Source organism: Cygnus atratus, chromosome 8 (assembly GCF_013377495.2).
Source record: "Cygnus atratus isolate AKBS03 ecotype Queensland, Australia chromosome 8, CAtr_DNAZoo_HiC_assembly, whole genome shotgun sequence".
Classification (NCBI taxonomy): Eukaryota; Metazoa; Chordata; class Aves; order Anseriformes; family Anatidae; genus Cygnus; species Cygnus atratus.
In genome coordinates, this window is record NC_066369.1 from 32,607,891 (window position 1) to 32,629,188 (window position 21,298).

The following is a 21,298-nucleotide window of genomic DNA, read 5'->3' on the forward strand; positions in this document are numbered from 1 at the left end:
ATCACCATACACATATATAATGTATATATCAAATACATTTTAAAAAGCAATAAAAGAAGGAAAAGAGAGAGACAGAAAACAGCACAAATCCTAAAATGGGCTGGGAAAATGAGTTTAAAGTGGTTCCATTTGATAGGAAACATGGGTAAATGGATATGAAGGGGGTAAACAACAGACGAGCACACCTGCGCTAAGCAGATTACCGAGGAGATTCAGTTTATGTGAGTGAAAAGCAATACTATTTTGCAATTAATTGGTCTTCTTTCTGGGTTCTTAAGCGGAAGAATCATCTGTGCACTCAGTCTAGATTCATTGTGTCATGGTTTGTTCGTGTTTGTGTTGAGCTCTGTTCACTGTTCAACCTAGCTGGATCATGTTTTTTCCTACATTATTGTGACATTGGGTCCAAACTAATATAATAACAAACAGTACAAATTAGATTGAGCACAGCATTTATTTATGTATTCATATAGATCCTGGCCCTCAGCTGTCTTGTCCATGGTCTGCTTGGATTGTGAGGAAAGCAGCTCAGATACGTCCTCCTTCATTTCTGGGGAAATTCTATCTGGAGCAGGAACCGCAGCACAACAAACTCAGGAGTCTCCTTCATTCTTAGTAAGTCTGAAAGAGGTACCAGCCCAGTCTTCTCCAGGTTAAGTCTTTCATTAGCAGTCTGATGGACATGTTAGCCTGTAGAGCTGATGCTGCCTGTGGTTGTGAAGGGGCTGGAACTCTGTGGTGGTTCTTTACATAAGGACAGAAGAATGCCAAGTGAACGTACTGAATTCCTGACAGCAAACTCATTTTCTAGTTTAATTCACTGAGACTTCCTTGGCATAGCAACACGTACAAATATTACTTAAGTGCAAGAAGTCAGTACTCTCTGATATGATACAATTTACACTTCATGACTAAAATACCCAGAAGTTCCAAAGCCATTCTGTATGTTATAATACATTTTAATGTTAAGAGTTGAGATCATCTCTAGCCTCTTCGAACTAAGGACCCTCAGCATGCCTTGGGGATCCCTAAAGTATGCTTGGGAGTCAGCTTCATAAATTCCTTTTTCCGTACAAAATTGGGAGCAAGCTGCCAAATCACCTCCTTCCCACCAGTTTTAGGTATTCAACAGATGAACGCAAATATTTCTGTTGAAACAGTAGATATTTAAACAAGCTGATTAGGTACCTTTATTGTTTTTTTACACTTGACAGCACACACCGCTTTGCTCTGTGTCATTGTTGCATGACATTCCATTTGGCGCAGGGTTTATTTTTAGCCAGAGACTATCAAAGTATTTTTCAGTGGGACTGTCACTGCTCTTGAACAAGGAATCGTATTACTGCAAGACTTTGCTGAAACAAAGAAGATACATTGAACAAATGGGAAATTATAAATCTAGACCAACCCAAACTTGTACTGGTAATTAATGTTGGCTTTTTTAAATACAATATACCATACCTCCATCTACAAGAAACAAATCATATTTGATGAAATAACTCATTGCTAATTTACTCTTGAGTTCACGGATAAGGTGTTATATTGTTCTTAGTTTACATTGAATAATCCAAATCATATATGCAGTCTGTAAAAGACAAAAAGCTAGTAAATTAAATTTCTTTGTGCTATTATGTAAGATCATATTAGCTTAATTTATTGTGTTGATTTAACTCATAATTCATTAGAAAAACCTTAAAACTTTGGTCTTTCTATGCTGTGTGTCTATGCTAAGATTTAGGTAATAAGAATTGAAAAATGCAACCTATGGTTAAAGTTTTCTCTTGTACAAATTAAAAATATTTCTGATAAGGATTCATATGTATTAGTTGTCCATGAAATCAGTCTATATGTATCTATGTGGGTTGTAGCAAGAATGGTTTAATGGCTGTCACATTGTAATTAAACTTCAATACTTCATTAGAAAAATATATGAAATAGTGTATAATTGTGTGTTTAAAATTTAGTGTTTTGGTTAGTGGTACATTCAGATTTCAGTTCCTGGTTTTTTGTATGTTTTGAAGGTTTCATGAGTTGGTCTTTTTTGTTGTTGTTAGATGAATGGAAGAAGAAAGTTAGTGAATCATATGCTATTATTATAGAACGATTAGAAGATGACCTGCAAATCAAAGAAAAGGAGCTGGCGGAACTGAAGCATGTTTTTAGGTAAAATATTCAGGAAACCTGCTTATGAATGCCTTTCAGATGAGTATTTGCTATTAAACAATATTTTGAGGTTCAAGTGTTTTCTTATGGAAGGAGCCCATTCTTTAGTGTATTTCTTGGAATATGTCCTTACAGTTGTGGGTAAAAGTCTCACGACATAGTGCCAGAATTAGTGGCTGTTAATTACTAAATCAACATTTTGTAGCAAACATCTATACAGTTTTGTAAACAAATTAGCTTTAATGGTATGTCTAATTTTATTATGTACTTTAAGTTTTGCTGTGTGTTTCTTTAGTCAGGAACAGGAATTAAGTAAAAAATCTAAAACACTTAAGCAGATTGTCTTCCAGAAGTGAATTTCAAAATCATAATTGCAGTCACTTTCTAAGGACAACACATGCTAATAACCGTGTTTACCCAACAAAGTAACATACCTACATGTTCATCACCTGAAAAGCTCAAATAGAGAAAACACCCAGCCCATTTACTGTGAATAAGTTAATTTAAGAAAATTTTCTGGTAAATAATTTCAGATATCAAAGCCACTTGAAAAAATAGAGGATTCTAATCAGAATACATCACAAACTCAAAAAAAAAAAAAAGTGATATAAATTATCCATCTTGGTCAATTTCAGCTAGAATAACTATCACTGTTTGAGCTTGTTAATTGAAGGAAGTCCTTGGGCTTGATTTTGCAATATGCTAACCATTTTGGCTGTGATCCAGTAAGATACTTCAGCACTTCCCTAATTTTAAGCCTGTTTAGTAGTAATTATCTTAACAAACTGTACCCAGAGTACTCATTATTTTAGAAAAGCAAAACAGTTGCAATACACTCAAAATTGAGATACACCATATAGAGATATACCATATAGGTGAAAGTGCTTAATTCCTGTATTAGATAAAAGAAACAAGAAACAGCAATTTTAAGGCTAGTACATCTGTTGCAGCAAAGTTTATCAGTCCATCTTGCCAACTGAAGCAAGTCTCTTTAAGATGTCAGCCAAACTCCTCTTCTTAGATAAAGAGCACTGCTCAGAGAAATGGTGGACACTGGTTATGTTGCATTGACAAGGCTTTTTTATTTTATTTATTTATTATTATTATTATTTGGCCAGGATTGAGGAACCAGCCAGATTTCTAAAATATCTCCAAATCTGGCCTATTAAAAAAAAAAAAAAAACAGTTCTCTACAGTAGCAGCGGTTATTTTCTGAAAACTTCTTATCTCTGAAGTACCAGAAAAAATAAGTGATTCCCCCCTCCCTCCTCCCCAGTAAGTTTTATTTATTAAAAGAAGTTAGGACTAAGAAACAGGATAGTTGTTGGAAGATAAGTAGAAGATGCTAATTTGCCTGATTGAAATTAAATAAGTAGCTGTTAAAATCCCTGTCATGAAAGATTTGGAAGGTAAATAAAACAAATTTTTCAAAGCCCAGCAGAGGAAAGAAATGTCATTAGCCCCACTTTACACTTAGGGAATATATACACATGTCAATGGGTAAGCTGTTCTGTGCTGGGGGGGGTGGAGCACAGGGAAGCACAGCTGCAATAGTGAAAAGTAAATTTATAAAAGTCAATCTACAAGTAGCATGGCACCTGTCATTTCTTGTATAAAAGTTGTCCCTGTTCTATTCCTATATCTCAGAGTTAGTAAAGCAATGATTTACTAAGAAGACCACCCAAGAAATAAAAAGTGAGAATTTCATTTCTCTGAAACATGCAATTATGTCCTCAGAAAGGAATTAGGAGGAGACCTAGATTTCCTAGACTTCCGTTGAGGTCTGCAGATTCCCAGACAAGCATACTGCTTGGTTCTCCTAGTTGCTGATGCTTGAGCATGTCAGGAAATACCAAATGCTCCCAAAACAAATGCCCCTTCTCCTGCCCTAGTATTTCTGATTCAGAGGAAGGACTGGATTTGGATGAAACCAGACCTTAAATGCTGGTAATTCACGTACAATAGTAATCTGGGGATTCTGTCAGCTCCGTTCAATGCTATCAGAAATGAAAAGCCTATATGTAATTCTTAATAATGTTACAGCTACGTGCATAAGATTTAAAGGAGTGTATGTGCTTCTGTAGTTCTTTCATATAAATATTTCCATTTAATGATTTTATTGTGTTTCTGAGATATCTTTTGGAGAACACAGGCACACTTCCTGAAAGGCTTTTTATTTTCCATTGTTCAGAAAACAATCGAAGTTAGCCACTAACTTAATTTACTGAAAGAGATTTCTGGACTACTGACTTGATATCAGTAAAGTATTTCTATATTTACAGAGTGCAAACTGGGTCTAAATTCAGCCCTGTGTCTCCAAAAACTTCCATTGAGATTTCCCTTTAAATGTTTTCCAAATGAAAGAAACTATGCTAAAAGATGAAAACAGTAATTATCTGTAAAAATCTTTTTCTTTAGCTCTGATGAAGCATTCTGCAAAGTCAATTTAAATTACCGCACAGAAAATGGCCTCTCTCTTCTTCATTTATGTTGCATATGTGGGGGTATGTATTTGAAATATAATGTTTATTAAGCATCTTATTTACCTGGTTATTACTTGTTCTGTCTAATAACTGTCAGGAAGATTATATCTTCAGTCAATTTCTTTCTTTGTGTTGTCATTGCTGACACTTGGATAAGCATCCACAAGTATTACTTGGAACTCTATTTGCCAAGCTGGTTGAATCAAGTTACACTGAACCTTGTTGTAACTGATTCTTTAGTCCAAGAGAAGTTGTGATTGATAATGTGGCATATTTTATTACAAATGTTCAATTAATTCAAAATTACTTACTATATTCATTAGTTAATCAATCCATATTCATCAGGTAGTATTTTTCTACAATTATGTATTCTGTACATGGCATAGACTTCAGGATAGGGAGCTAGTTTTAATATTTTTTGCAATACGTAAAACATTTATTTAATTTTTACATGTATTTTTATACAACGTATAGCCATTTTTCTAGTATAATGAATATATATGTATTTTATATCAAAGTGATTAAAAGAATAACTCAAATGCTCTGTTGAAAAATATCAGCTGATAGGATTTTTGCAGATAACAAATCAGGGTATGCAAGAAAAGAGTGCAAGATGTCTTCCGGCATGTTCATAAATGCACATTAAGTGTGTAATTTAATTGTGTAACTCTAACCCACATTGTTCCTATGTTATCCACCTAGTGTGTCATTAGTTCATGAACAATTTTGCACTTTTTACACTTGCTGGGAGAAGCAAAGAGAATTTTACCCTAACATTTCAGCTCCACAAAATATGTACTAGTAATATGCATAAATTATTTGCTCAATCTTAGTTAGATGTTATCATCAAGGAGGACTGGATCCTGCACTGCTGAACACCAAATGGATCTTTACTCTTAATTTCAGAGAGTACAAGATCATATCTAAAGATGACATCAGTACTTGGTAACATTGGAGTAAGTGGTGGGAATGATGAGAGGAAGTTTAAGAAAACATACACTATTAATTAATTAGGTAGAGTATGTGAGCATTTAGTTATTACACCTGACATTGTCCTTAAATATAGTCATGATTATTCAGAAGGAAAAACATTTTTTGAGATCATCACTGCATCAGGAAAGTAAGCATAAAGCTACTTTCTCAAGCTGATATTCATTAGTATCCATCAAATCTATTTTCCCTGTAATAATACTGTGTACAGAGGGAGACCAGTGCTTCACTTCTGAAAGGACGTAGAGTTGCGTGTCTGAGAAACCAGAGCTTCTGGAAGCATCTGTTAATTAATGGACTTCTTCGTAGCATAGTCTGGATGTTAAAAGAGGATTCTGTTTCTTTAGAAGTTCAACTATCCTTAACCAATTCTTATTCAAGTGTGAACAGTAAGCCACTTCACGGCCAGGTCCCAGTGTGTAAGGAGATGGTGCTTAATTCAATTTTAAGGGTGCAAAATTTTTATTACCTATTTCTCTTTGCTTTCAAACTCACACTGATGTTTCTTACTTCCATCTGCATGTTTTTTCTGTAAATAATTTTGATTTCCAATTTTCATTCTAAAGGTAACAAATCACATATTAGAACTCTTATGCTAAAAGGACTGCGCCCATCCAGATTAACAAGAAATGGATTTACCGCTCTGCACTTGGCAGCTTATAAGGTAAACTATTTTGAATAGAAGGTAAACTACTTCAAATAGAATTGATGAAAAGCAGTCAGAACTGAGCAGCTTTAGTTGTCTGAACTCTCCAGTTGAACTCTTTAATTGCTACTTCTAGTGAAAATATCAATTTCACATTTCCAATGAACAGGAAAATAACCTATAAAGAGCACATGTACAGGAAATCAGCATGTATTTTTGCACTGTCATCCATGAGGATATGATGTTGCTTTAGAAATATTGATTGAATTATGCAATGCATATCAGGATAGAGGATTATTATTTTAATACTATAGCTATTAATAGAAATAATCTCAAAGGACTTTATTTTACAGTTTCTCTGGTTTTTGCTTCTTTTTTGTTGTTCTTACTCAAGTTTCATGTACCGATGTAATACTAATTTTCTTCACCGTTATATTCATCTGTTAAGACTCAACAATACCAGTAGCAAGGAACAGAGCAAAGACTGCCTTTTTTGAAAGGATTTTTATGATTCTTATTATGCAGATGGAGCATCTTGGAAAATTAAACCATCTACAGACTAGCTCCAGATCTACAAAAGCATTTAGCTTTTTAGAGCAAACTAAAATCAAATTTAGGAGTTTATATTCTAGAATACATTGTTCAATCCTTATACATCCCATAGGTGCACAAAATATGTGATCCATTATGCAACCAGCTACCATGCTTCAATGTCTAAAACTATTTGATAGGAAAAGGGATATGAACTTTTTGCTGTCCATTATTATCAAAAAGAAATTCCTAGTAATTCCTGGAAATAGGAAAACCATTTCAGTATGAACAAATATTATACTTCCAAAGGCATATTTTAACTGCTGTTTCTCTGGCATTGATTCATTCTTGGCCTGAACTCCTTTAGTGCTTATTTCCAGGAGACAGAGAGCAATAAGTAAGTTTGGAGCTTTTAGCATCTCTTTTGTCCTTACATTGTGTGCACTACTCCTTAGCAAACAGTGAATATAAATTGGAGAAGTCTCTTCTCTGGGCTGGATGATGACAGAAGATAGACCCCTAAGAAGTAAAAATTATGATAGCTCTGTTTGGTTCAGTTAGAACAAGTAATAGTGAGAAAAATGGCTTCTCCTATTAGTTCTGCCACCAGACCAATCATTTCAATTCTGTGCTTAATTTCACTATTTTTAAAGGAGAAATTATTAACTAAATGTGTTAACATTTTCTCAAGCATGACTTTATTACTATCATTTGATAGTACCCGTTGCTGTTGTTATACCTGGAAGGATGTGTTTGATATTGTGAATATGTTTGATACTTGAGTCCAGAAATAATGTTTTACATGCACACCTTTTAGGACAATGCAGAACTCATAACAGCATTGCTGCATGGTGGAGCTGATATTCAGCAAGTTGGATATGGAGCCTTGACAGCCCTTCATATTGCCACAATAGCTGGTCATCATGAGGTATGTTTCTCCTCTTGTGTACAGGAAATGATATGAGTGAGTGCCAATATTAGGAAGTCATTTTGTTTGAGATTGATACCATTCAAAACAAAACTCAGAATTGGTTTAATATAGCTAATTTATTTATTTATTTATTTTCGTACATTTTGGGGAAAACCACATCTGTATATCAATTTTTACATTGAACAGATATGCCCAAAGGGCCTAGATCTGTTTGTACATCTCTTACCTTAATATAAATATCTTTAAAGTCTTCGCAATAAACGGCATTGCTTTAAATATCAGAAGCATTAACCAATAGATACATGATGAAACATTGTCATTCATACATGTCAGAATTCCTGAACCTGGATATGGGCTGAGGCTTAGAAATGCTGTCCCTCTGAGTGTGAAAGAAGCACAATAAAAGAGGTTTATTTCCTCTGCTAGGTCTCACAGGCTCTGCTCCACATCTCTGTCATTTTTACTTTGAAAGGGGAGAGGGATTCTCAGTTTAGAGCTATTTTAGCTTAGTACAGAGAAAACTATTATCAGGGTAAGTCATTTGTAGCATGAATCTCAGACACCCATAGTGGTAAGTCGCCTGTCAGTTGGAGACTCCCATCTTCATTGTTGTCCCGAGAAGCCTTTCTCTTGCGGAGTAGAGGAATGAAGAGAGGGATGAGATTCCCTGGATACCTATAATCAGGCCCTTTCCTTTCTAGACATGTTGTCAGTCATGAAACTGTTTTCTTTTCATTTACCATCTCAGTTCAGTCATTTTTTACATTTCACTTTTGTCACCCTGGCAACAGCTCACTCAGTGTAATTTATTATTTTTTTAACCTTGTGAAGTACTGAGTGTGCAAAATTATTTTGGTAATGAAGGGTTTATTACTCTAAACATACGCATGAATTGGGCATTTTAATTTTTATCTTCTTTGGGTCCATTAAGCAAACAAAGATTTTGTCATCTGTTTGGTAAGTTTTGACTTATATGGAGTGCTAGACTAATTCATCAAGACAGAAACATCAGATTTCTTTGAAGAGAGATAATAAGCAAGAAATGCAATAAAAAAGTAACTAACTATGAAGAAGGAAATATAGATGATATTAATAACCAGCTTTAAGCTGTGAATTTAGTATTACATCTTAGACTTATAATTGCACTTCCAATATAAGAGTTTGGCTGGATGACTGGAACAAAAAGTGGCTGTAGTTTTGAACAGAAAAGAACTTACATGTATGTGCATGGCAAGAAAGAATGTATGTTTTATGAACACCCAAGTTACCACAGTTACTGAGATTACTGATATAAAGAAAGCCATCTCTTCTGCTACATTTTCAGTCAGATTATACAGACGTACACACTGTTTATCATACATATGTAGCTACAAATAGTTAAATAATTTTATACTGAATGAAATGGAGATAAGACATTTCTTTTCAAACAAACAGTTTTGTTGGAGAAATGATAATTCTAGAAATTTTGTATACCATCTGAAGAAATCTGCCAACATGTAAGTACCTGGTGTAAGAAAGTACGAGGGTAGCCACTGAAGTTCAGCTGAGGAACAGTGACACTTCTTAATCTAGACAGTTTAGATTTTCTGTCTTTGACTTACTATCTCTGTTTAGTCTGAAGAAACCTTGCATTCTGTAGAGAGCCTGTGTATATGATGAAGGTTAAATGGAAAGAAGGTTAAAACAATTTACAGATGGACACCAAAGAATTCAATTAAAAAGCTGTCAGTCTTCAGTGTTTCAGTCAACAACTCTAACAGTGATCAGGGGACAAATCAATCTCTAGCATCTGTTTGTCTGCAAGTGAGGAAGCATGTTAACAGGGCTGGCTAATAATTCATATTTTGAAGGTTAGATTTTTGGGATGGTATAACTAGGCTCCTCTGTATGCCTGTACACAAGTGAAGCTGAGAGTGGGAAAGGATGTGAGTGTTTACCTTGCAGCATTACATCTCTAATCTCACATGTGATGTCATTCCCTTCAAGTAGACATACAGGGTTTTTTTTAATCATTTAATGGAACTCTTCCTTGTGTATCCTATTACTAAAAGAGTTTAAAAAACAGCATATCTTTTTGTTTTGTGCAAGACTTATGATGGAGATGCTAACCAGAATCTTAACCCTTTAGTGATCTTTTTAGTTTTTTTATGGAGTGTGTATTTAGTATTTCCTATATGGACTGTGTATCATTTGGTAATGATTTTTATAAGGAATTATATTTCACCTGGAGGAGATATCATATCATTAATGAAATTGCACTTGTTAATGGAGTTTCAAGACTTCAAATTAATTCTATAGAATGTGTTACTAGTAAAAGGTTTGTTAAAAATACTGTTTTTATCACATAATATTTTCTGAATAGGAGGGGTTACCTCCTCATACCCCGTACTTGTTAACTTAGTTTATTAATCAGCACAAGTTTAGTACCTGGTTGTGTCCTAAAAGAGCTATTCATAACAAGTACCTTTTGTAGCTGAGTTTGTTGTTGTTGTTGTTTGTTTGTTTTTAATTGCTGCCTCCTGTCATATTTGTAAAGCAGAGTCTTGTACTGAGATCTGCTAGTGTGATACCATGTGTCTAGTTCTGGCTAAACTCACTGTATGGGATTTTGATGCAAGCTGAGGGTCATATTTTTTAAACAGTCCTATGAACAGCTCTTTTTTACAAAGACTTAGTTGCATAGACCTGCATATATCACTGCCTGAAGTAATGTCCTTGCCCTTCCAGCACCGATGAGTACGTGATCACTGGTTTGTAGTGTTCTGATGCCAAGGCTGCAGGTGTGGGAGTTCTGCATGATATTTGCAGAAGGCTGTGTAAGCATGCCACTACATAAATGAAAGGTCAACTATGCCACTTAATAGGTATTTTGCTCTGGACTTCAGTGATGCCATTGTATTTGTTTATTCTCCAGTCTCCTTTTTTGTCCCTGGAAAGTGAGAACAATTTAACAATTATGTAATAAAACTATTGGTTACAGCAGTCATCACTAGAAGTAAAACAAAAGGAAATGAGATTATTTTGTTCTGTTCTGCATGTGAGTTGCAATGAGATGAGAAGAGGTATGTCGTTACCCACAGAAGCTAACTTCTCAGCACAGGGGCTGTCTCTGGCATATTTCTGCTGTTTTTGTCACTTGAGAGCGATATATTCTGATCCACTACTAACAGCAAACTATGATTCATTTCACACATTACCTTTTTTCCTTCTCTATGCAGTCCTTTCCAGAGCCCACAGTTGATGTGTTCACTGAGAGAATATTCTGGCTTCAACTCACAAACTGAGTCAGAGCCTTATGCTGTGGCAAAATCTGCTGCAATAAGGACATGTTTATAAACCGTTATGGGGTAAAGATGTGTCTAAGTAAAGAAGTACAGTACAGCATGAAGAGATAAAAGTTTACTATAATTTACAGCTATACTTCATACCCAAACTTTCTATAAGCCATAGAGAATTATATTACCTGAACTCAATTTTCTTGTGTGCAATGTTAATGTAATCTTCAGACCTAAACAATGCTGACAAACATGAACAACATGTATAAAGAGAGGGACTGGACATATTTATATAGTTGTGCATGCATAAAAGCTTTTCCATTTTGCTGATTTGTGAGACATTCAATGTGTTTTAAAGTAAGTTACATTTACTCCAACCTTCTTCATTTTACAGCACTAGGAAAGGCAAGACGTAAAACACAGGAAGAAGCAAGACTAAAATGTGGGCCACTAATGTAGCTTGCTGTATTGGATCTAGTACAGACATACAATTGAATGTTATTCCTGAAAAGGCCAAGTAACTTGAGTAATGTAAGGAGAGTCCCTATCTCACAGTGAAACAGCATAGCAAAAAGTGTCCTTGAAAGCTAAAGCCCTCTCAAGTACAGGTATTCTGGTTTTGCCCTTTGAGGACAACATGTCTTGTCACGTCTGCAAATTGTTCTAGAGCTGCTGTTGAGTGCTGAATTGCTCTCCTCAAGGTCACTCTTAACATAAAAGTATTAGAGGCTGTCCCTATGTTTGTGTACTAGCCTTTATTCCTAGAGACTTTACATCACATGCTGGCTTTGATAACATCTGAAAGTGTTTTAAGTGTTTTGCAGTTGAAAGATATTGAAGGTTGTAACTGAAGGATGCTGAAAAGTTGATGACCTAATTGGTAATCTTTGTTTTGCTTGGCAAGCAACTCTGAGCTCTGTAAGACATCCATACATACAATTCTGTACAATAATTATCACACTATGCATAAAGCACGAAATCCATTATGCTGTATTAAACAGAAATCAAACTTGTTGATACTGACGTCAAAACTGAAAATCTGCTGTGCTCATATCTCATGAATTCTCAGGGCATCTTCCACAGAGGTGTTCAGATACCTTACGTTCAGCATATGGTTATTGTCAGTGGAATAGCTACTTCTTTTCCAGCTGTGCTGAGACTGACCATTGAATAAATTCTTTTGTGATAAAGCTGGCCTAAGGTCTGCAGACTGTGGCAGGTACTGCCATCGTAGTAAGCAAAGTGGTTGTAGTACATTCACTGAAAATGCAAAGGTTTATGCATTTTCTAAGGATCTGTGTTTTCCTAGGAACAATCACAGCAACAACAGAAACCTCTTCTCTGACCCAGCTCCAGCCAATGCAAAGAATGACTGTGTCTTGCAACCTCAGGTTTCCACCTGGATGCACAATATGCTAATTTCATATTATTAAGGCACTTGGGTTGCTGCTTCTTCAGGTTTGGGTATTTTTTTACTAAAAGTGCAGGTCAGTCATCCCAAAGTCTGAATTTATTCTACTTCTAAAGTGAGCTTTTGGTTACCATGTACACTTCTGGTCCTGTCAATCTTTTGAGTATAATAAGTGTGAGGCAGATGGAAAATTCTCATCTGACCTATCCTTTATAAAACCTTTTAAGTGTTCATATGAAGTCTTGTGATAGCTACCAAAGATTATTTGATGTGACAGTATTCCTCCCAAATTTATATGAAATACTGTATGGGATAATACTTTCTAATAGATATTTGAAGTATTAAAAGATAGACTTATTGACAAATTAAAGGGTATGCAAGGAAGCACAGAGGCCAAAGATGCATGGTGTTGTGCCCTGGCTTCTACTGATGTACTGGTATACACAGTGGCTGAACAGCCCAGAAGCTGATCACAAAATCCCCATTTGAAACTTCCTCTCTTGTCCTTATGGCTGAAACCATTTCATTTTATGCCATTATATGAGGTTCTTGGTAAATGAAATTCAGTTCTGAATTTGGACAAACTTTCATGAATAATTTTCATATATTTACAAAAGAGGTGGTATTCAGAATACTTATGTACACAAGTTTAGCTCTAAAGTTCATCTAGTGATTAAAGGTATCCATTTCCAACTTCTAAAATAAATATTAGAGGGATGATAAAGTACATGTGTTTCAGTATTGTGAAGAAACTGTTCTGCATGTTGCCTTGGAGCTCATTCTTTCATTATAGACTTTGTGTGGGCAAGTGCTTGACATGCCCTTGAAAACAGAGATCCAAGATAGAGAAGGATAAGAAGTATGATTGGACCTGTGTGAAAAATTGGTGCCTGTCAAGTAGAAATACAGGAGCTCACTGAGCTTTATAATCCCAGTATTCTGGGAATTAGATAAAAATAAAGGATATGTAAAGAACAATAAAACTGAAACAGAACAGTATGAAAGCTAGACCCATTTGGTAAGCAATAGACATATTAAATAAAAATAATGAGAACCATATATTGATTAAAAGTCAGACTGCTTTTTATTGTGCTAGTATCATAGAGACAGCCTCAAAACAGAAATAATTTGAACTTCCCAAGTGTTTTAAAAGAAGACCTCATGTTAGTAAGACATACAAAGGGGAATACCTTGGCACCGCTCATGCCAGGAAATGACCAGGTTTTAATATTTAATAACATGAAAAGATCAGGTTTTCAGTCCTGAGTGCGAAGTAAATACTGCATACAAAATTCCAACATTTTCCAATCCAGGTAATTTAGTATTTAGGTACTATTTGAACAAAAATAAATTAATTTATTGCTACAATGTATGTAAACAAATGCATACATACACCATGAACTAATACTAAATCTAGTTTAAGACTTCACATTCATGGCACTGATTGGTTTGTGTTGCCAGTACAGAAAATGTTGTTTCCTAAAACAAGAGCCATTTGTCCTTGGAAAAGGCAACTTTTTTCCATCATTCTTTTCATTCTCTTGTTATGTTTGTCCTACATTTCTGTTTGCATTTTCCTCCAGAGCTAAGAAGACTGAGCTTCCAGTCTTAGAGTGCATTTCTATCAGGGATAAATACTTCTAATAATATTACATTTAGATAATAAAAAGATGCTAATATAAGTAGAGGATGCAGAAAACATTGAGTAAATACATACTTATGAAAAGATCCTTAAGACAAATAAAGAAATAAGTGGGAAATACAAAATACTCTTCTCTGCATTGGGGCTTCCAGTTGTTTTTGTCATATCTGGTCTTATCTTGCAAATGTCAGTGGAAGTCCTGCTATTTGTTTCCCTTCTTTAGCTTCTATTGAACTTACTGAAAAACCAAGATGCTGAGTGTCCTACATGGATAAGACCATTACCTTGATAAGAAAATTTATTGTGAACAGTTTTGGAAAGCCCATGATTTCTTCCTTGGAAGTGATCAACTCTTTATCAGAAGTATTCTCCATAAGTTGAATAGGACTGTTGATGACGCATTTGGTTCACTGGCTTAGCTGGGGACTGAAGATCTATAGTTCAAGTTCAGGCTTTTATTTGTTTCTTTCTGTATAGATCTTTGAAACTGTCTGTCAGCCGAAAATCTCCTTTGCTAGATTAAATAGCTTATTTTGTCCAGAATTTCATTAATATTAATTGAAATATGAAATGATTTTAAACATACACACATAGAATAAATTTAAGAAAGAGAAAATAGATTTTTGTTATCTCCCTGATTTCAATAAGTTTAATAGTTATTCATACAATTAAATAAATAAATAGCAGAGGTACATACCTAATCCATTCAGCAGAATCTTTGACTACAGAAAATGACTACATTTAAGAGAAAAATAGAGGAAACTGTAGGGGAAAAAAATAGATTTGCTCCCCAATTTACTGAAGAATCAGTCTACAGCTTTCATTCCATCAATAAACCTGAAACAATTACAGCTAGCAGTTCTCTAAAAGGAGGATACTCAAAGCCATCAGCATGAATGAAATGTTCCAACTCATTTGAACCAATGTGGTATATAAATATTTCATCTGTTCTATGCTTTAGTGTAATATTTTACTTCACCAAAACAATGCTGTTTGCTTACTTTATCTATTAAAGGAAATTGGAGTTCTCAATTGGAAGAATGAAAATTTAATGAAAATTTATAAAATATGCTGGAAACCATATTAGAAATGCTACAAATAAGTTTAATAAATCTCTCATTAACTCAGGTATTTTTGCAAACATTAAATGTTTCCAGCCCAGGGAGGTCATTGCCAAATAAATAATGCATGTGCCTCATGCACATGTATGTGTTAGCCAGTATTACCATGCTGGAAAACCAGTACCATTGCCTATTTTGTTTTGTAAATTAAAGCTGTCATTCTGAGATTACAACATCTTTGGATGTGAGAACTGGACTGAGAGTTGCAAGCAGGATGAACCAATGCTACTTAATTTTTGCAACTTGCAAACCTGAGAACCTTAAGTGTAAATGTTTTTGTAGCAAGGATATGTTGAGGAAAACGGAGATAGTCCCATCTTATAAATTTTCTACAGTAATAAACCCCTTACCATTCACAATTCAGCTGTTATTTCAGCAATTTTGTCACTTCCCATCTTCACTTGAATTTTACTAGTAGTGGGAGTAAGATCAGATAGTTTAAGAAGCCTTGAAAAATTAAATTTATGTGAGTCTAAATGTTTTTTTAATGTCCTCTAGTTCTTCTTTCATTTCCTTCATTATATGCTAATGCTTCATTTCCCAACTGCTTGTATTACCTGATAATAATTTTTCAAAACTTTTCAGAATCGTTCTGGAATCACAGAATCATAGAATGGTTTGGATAGGAAGGAACCTTAAAGATCATCTAATTCCAACCCCCTGCCATGGGCAGGGACACCTCCCACTAGAACAGGTTGGTCAAAGCCCCATCCAACCTGGCCTCGAACACTTCCAGGAATGGGGCATGCATAGCTTCTCTGGAAAAAAAAAAATAGTTGTCACATGGCATACATATGCCTGCAAGATAATGGGGAATCAAAGATCTTCTTCAGTATTTGCCTCTTTGTGAAGTTCCAACCAGTTACAAATAGGGCTAGAACTCACAGGTTTTGAATTCCACAGCCTTTTTAACAGCTACCAGCAAACTGTGATGGTAATTGAAGTGAAGGATGCCTTTTACAGGCAATGAATGGGAGCACAAGATGTTCAGCAAACACCAGTGAAAAAGTATTGAGTTGTAACTCAGTTAGGCAGCTTTTATTAACCTGGTGATACTAGCTACCCTGAAAACAGTGAGACATTTGCAACGGCTGTGCTTTCTGCCCATGAGTGTCCTTTGTAACAAATCAACGTGACTCAGTTTTAGGCTAGAAGAAGTCAAATTAAATGCAACATTTTAAAATTATTAAATTCACAGTGATCTCTTTCCCAGAACAGTTCTTTTAGTAAGATTGCAAAAAAGTATTTATAGTATTCTTTGTCTAGCATCTACTAATATCAGAAAAAAAAATTAAAAAAATATTTTAAAAATCCTATTCTTTGGCTATCCTGTAGCAAAAACAATCTTGGGGACATCATGATAATTCAAGACACCAGTACCCGAATCTTTCATTATTTTATCTCTGACATTTGTTTCATATGATTGGACCAGCTAAGATAGAAGAGCATACAAAAACTTATTGCTGGTCTGACATCTGTCCTTATGTCTTAAATGAGAGTGTATATTAAATATTTCAGTATATTTTTTCCTTAGAAAGACAATTAATTGTGTATTCATCAGCAAGTTATATTTAAAACATCCAGAAACCTCTTTAGCAATTTCTAAATTCAGTCTGATAGGGTTTGTTCTGAAATTCTTACAGATACACAGAGGTAAGCGTTATAATATTTTAATGCAAAGACACTTGGCTGGATTGATCATATCTACATTTGCAAAATTTGAGGAAATGAGGCAAATGTTTGCCACTAATATTTTTATTTTAAAAGATTAATTAATAAATGAACTGTGAACGTCACGATACATATTTTAGCATAGGACTGTACTGGTGTCACCTCACCTCAAGTACTGTGTGCAGTACTGGGCATCACAATCTAAGGACATAAAACTATTAGAGAGCATCCAAAGGAGGGATATGAAGGTGGTGAAGGATCTGGAGGACAAGACATGAGGAGCAGCTGAGGCCCCTGGTTTGTTCAGCCCAGAGCAGAGCAGGCTGAGGGGAGGCCTCATGGCGGCCTGCAGCTCCCTCACGAGGGGAGCAGAGGGGCAGGCGCTGAGCTCTGCTCTCTGGGGACAGCGACAGGACCCAAGGGAACAGCATGGAGCTGGGACAGGGGAGGGTCAGGCTGGGGGTTAGGGAAACATTCTGCACCCAGAGGTGGTCGGACACTGGGACAGGCTCCCCAGGGATGTGGTCCCGGCACCGGGAGTTCAAGAAGTGTTTGGACAATGCTCTCAGACACAGAGTCTGATTTTTGGGTGTTCCTGTATGAAGCCAGGAGTTGGACTCGATGATCCTTGTGGGTCCCTTCCAACTCAGGACATTTTATGGTTCTGTGATTCTATGACTGGTGCAAGTGCCTTAAGTGTTAAAGCTGTTTTCTCATTTTAATTTTACCTGCTAAAAAGTCAATAATCATTGATTTTATTTTCTTAGAGGAATTCTTATCCCTTGCCCTTGTCCAAAAGACAAAGTCCTGATATATTCTGTCTTGTTTTATTGTCTTGACTCCTTCTAACCTTCAGAGTAGCTTAATTAAATCAGTCTTTGAAGTGAACATAGTTGACTAGAATGTTCAAAAAGCTTCTGATTAAACCTCTCATTAAAAAAAAAAAATTATGAAGAGAAAACCAATTTTTAACTCACAACAATGCTTTATGGGAGGAAAGGTGAGTAATCACTTCCCTCATTCTACTGGTTGTTCCCTCGTTAACATAGCTCAGGATGCTGTTGGCTGCCATTGCTGCAAGGACACACAGCTGGTTCATGTTCAGCTTGCTGGCTACCAGGGTTCCCAGGTCCTTGCCAGCAGAGCTGCTCCTCTGCCAGGCAGTCCACAGATTGTGCTGTTGCAGTGCAGGACTTCACATTTGTCCTTGTGGAACATCATATGGGTCATGTTGGTCCACTCTTCCAGCCTGCCTTGGTCCCTCTGGATGGCAAGACTGCCATCAAATACACCAAATTGTTCCCCCGTAATTTGATGTCCTTTGCAAACATGAGGAGAGTGCTGTCCATTACTGCCTCCATGACCACTATTAAAGGTGTTAAACAGGACAGGTCCCAGTGCAGACGCCTGTGGTACTCCACTTGATGCTAGCTTTGGGGTAGAGTACAACTGTTTAATTGATGCCCCCCCAGGTCCCATTATTCAACCAGTTTTTTTACCCTGCTAGTTTTGCATCCAGTTATACCATAACATCTCAATTTTGATACAAGAATATTTGGGAGGTAGTGTTGAAAGCCATGCTGAAGTCAAAGTAAATGCTAAAAGTCATTTAGCCACTTAACCACTGCTCTCCCCTCACCCACAAACCTACTTGTTTTATCACAGAGCACAGCCAGGCTGGTCAGGCAAGACTTAAACTTGGTAAATCTGCACTGATAGATCTGTACTGACTGTCCCCAGTCACACTGAGGCATTGAGAGGTTAAAGATCTTTCTTCTATCTTTTTTTTTTTTTTTAATCTGGACTTTGATGTTGACTACAGATCTAAGTTGACAATTGTAGTTTTTAGTTCTGTTGACACAAAGTCTGGCTGTGGCTGCATGGGATACTTCTCATCTCCAGGATTGCCTTCATTCGGGAGTCCCTTTCCTCCTGCTGTTTTCTGCCTGCTTACTTGCATGTGCTCAGATCTCATATGTCCCTGGGGCAAAACCACAGCAGCCAAATGCAAGCATCAGCATCTTCTGGGACTTGTTTGTCATCTAATTCATGAATGATGCTCGCTGTTTACCCCATTCCCATCAGAAGTATGTCTATCCCTGCCTAATATGCTCCCAGGATATTTTAGTTTCTGAAGAATACTATTTGACAAAGATGTCCAGCATTCCCTGTTAGTACTGAGGTGCTGAAGAATAATTCCACAGGACAAAAGACATAGCAATTGTCTTCTCCCCGGTCTGCTTTCAGTATAAGGGCTTAGTCCTTGAAACACTTAGGTCTCTTCTATAATGCACTGGGCCTTTTTCTATCCTGTTGAAGTCCCTGAAGAAACAGAATTGGACTTCAGTGCTATTTCCAGGGGAGGCTTACAGCTGACATCATAACAAAATAGTTGAAATCAATTAGCAACACACAAACTTGAGTATGTCAGGGAATGGACCTCACACAGAAAATGTATTGTCAGTCACATGGAAAAAAAATAAATATAAATTTAAATTGTGTAAAGGAATAATCCCTGGACACTAATATTGCGTAGTAACAGGTTTTAGTTCTCTGAGTACTTGAGAATGACATGGATTTAAAGGACCGGCCACATCATTGTATGTGTGAAATTGTTTGGTGGTCTCAGCTTAGGTACAAGTTGACAGAAATGTGCATCATCATAGCTGGCATTAAATGACATAATCAATAGAAGTCTCAATGAGGGGATACAGGTATGAATATAAGCATATAAGCTGGCTATTACCCCTTCTTTGTGATTTCTTTATACTGCCAGGAAGGTGTTGCCCAATTACTACTGTACTGTGGGTGATTCACAGTCCAGCAGCCTTTGCTATCATTAGACTCAAACATTTTCATCAGAATGATATGTAGAACTGCTTAGATAATGCATGTTGTGAGCCACTGAGCGTTCATAAAGACTCCCTTGTATGAAGAAAAAGAAGAAAGAGGGAAGGCAAGGCAAGGCAAGGCAAGGCAAGGAAAAAAGAAAGAAAGATTAGCAGCTTTTTAAGCTTCAATAAATAATCCAAGGCAGTTTCATTTCAGACTTCTATTTTGACAGTTATTCAGAAAGCCAGTGTTTGATAATTAATAGCTGTTTATGACAACATTGGCCTCCTGAAAGTTGAAAAAGTGATAATTTGAAAGAAAATGCTTAAGGTTATGTGTTGAAGCCAAAGGGCTATTATCTTCTAAAATACAAAGAAATCTTTACACAATGAGGGAATTATGCTTGAGGATTTACCTGCATGCATTTACATTTAAAAGGATCTTTCATTCTGTTTTATTTACTTCTGAAAACTCTGATTGTTTACTGCTCTTTGTTCATAATGGTTAAAAGAAAATTAAAGGACAGAGTTGTTTCTGTGCCTTTTGCTTTGCAACTCAAGCTTTTTACTGGCAAACATCTTCAGGCTAATTTGTAAAGCATCAGTGACATTCAGTGTTCAGATAAAGTACTGTAAATTAATCACTTTTACATGTTATACACAGTTCTTCACTTTTATATCTAGCTTGTTTAGGGTTTTTTGCTTCTTTTAAACTGGTGATGTAAGGATTAGAAATCTTGTTTTCCTAGCTGACCTCATATATACAGTGCTTCTAACTGGAATTTTCTGTTTGTTTCCTTCTAGGCTGTTGATATTCTTTTGCAGCATGGAGCTTATGTGAATGTTCAGGATGCAGTATTTTTCACCCCATTGCATATTGCTGCATATTACGGCCATGAACAGGTAACTAAGTGGAGCAATTTCTGAAAGTTGAGTGTTGGAATACTCCAGGAAACTTCAGGTTTATTGTTAAATATTTTTACTTTACATTTCAGAGGGACCTACCATGAAAAGAGCTCAATTCCTGGTTGCTCTAGAGTCTGAATATTAACAGGAAATATCTACACTTTAGTCCTCTATGCTAGACCCTAGCAAAAATTGGTGTCTTCCCCTCTAGGTCTCTTGAAACAAATGATTATCTAGACAGCTCCGTTAACCTATAATAGGCTTGGACCCATAGACGTATTTAATTTGACTCTTATTCATCCCACGTTTCAGAGATTGGATAAGGAATGTAATGTGAGTACACTACCTTAAGTCTCTCTAAGGAAGTGAGTATCATTACCTACTAATAATTGAATGGCAATTCTATTGGTTTTCCTTAGAATTCACAAATTTAATTATAGACACTTTAAAGTTCACGGAAAAAAATATGGATTAGAGAGATGGATTTTCCATGAAGTATGGTGCATATAACAAGTTCAAATGTGCTTGTTGCTTTCACACAGATCATGAACTTATTGAAACACTATCTCAAATCCTGACCAAAGCCAGCATCCAATCTTCTAATTCTCTTCTTTTACTGAAGTATTTTCCATATATGGTTAATGTAGCAATCCATTCATTTGCCCTGAATAGTTCTTTTATGTCAAATGTAATAGTG

General features: G+C 35.9%; 1 protein-coding gene across 1 annotated transcript in view; it reads left to right on the top strand.

Annotated features, from left to right (window-relative positions):
* The first annotated feature begins 1,382 nt into the window (after window positions 1-1,382).
* Window positions 1,383-21,298, top strand: part of TNNI3K (TNNI3 interacting kinase) — a 74,365-nt gene continuing 54,449 nt past the window's right edge. The window contains exons 1-6 of the mRNA XM_035564477.2: window positions 1,383-1,422; window positions 2,055-2,163; window positions 4,582-4,667; window positions 6,203-6,300; window positions 7,631-7,741; window positions 20,500-20,598. Of these exons, the coding sequence (XP_035420370.1) occupies window positions 1,383-1,422; window positions 2,055-2,163; window positions 4,582-4,667; window positions 6,203-6,300; window positions 7,631-7,741; window positions 20,500-20,598 (543 nt within the window). The remainder of the gene's footprint in view (window positions 1,423-2,054; window positions 2,164-4,581; window positions 4,668-6,202; window positions 6,301-7,630; window positions 7,742-20,499; window positions 20,599-21,298) is intronic.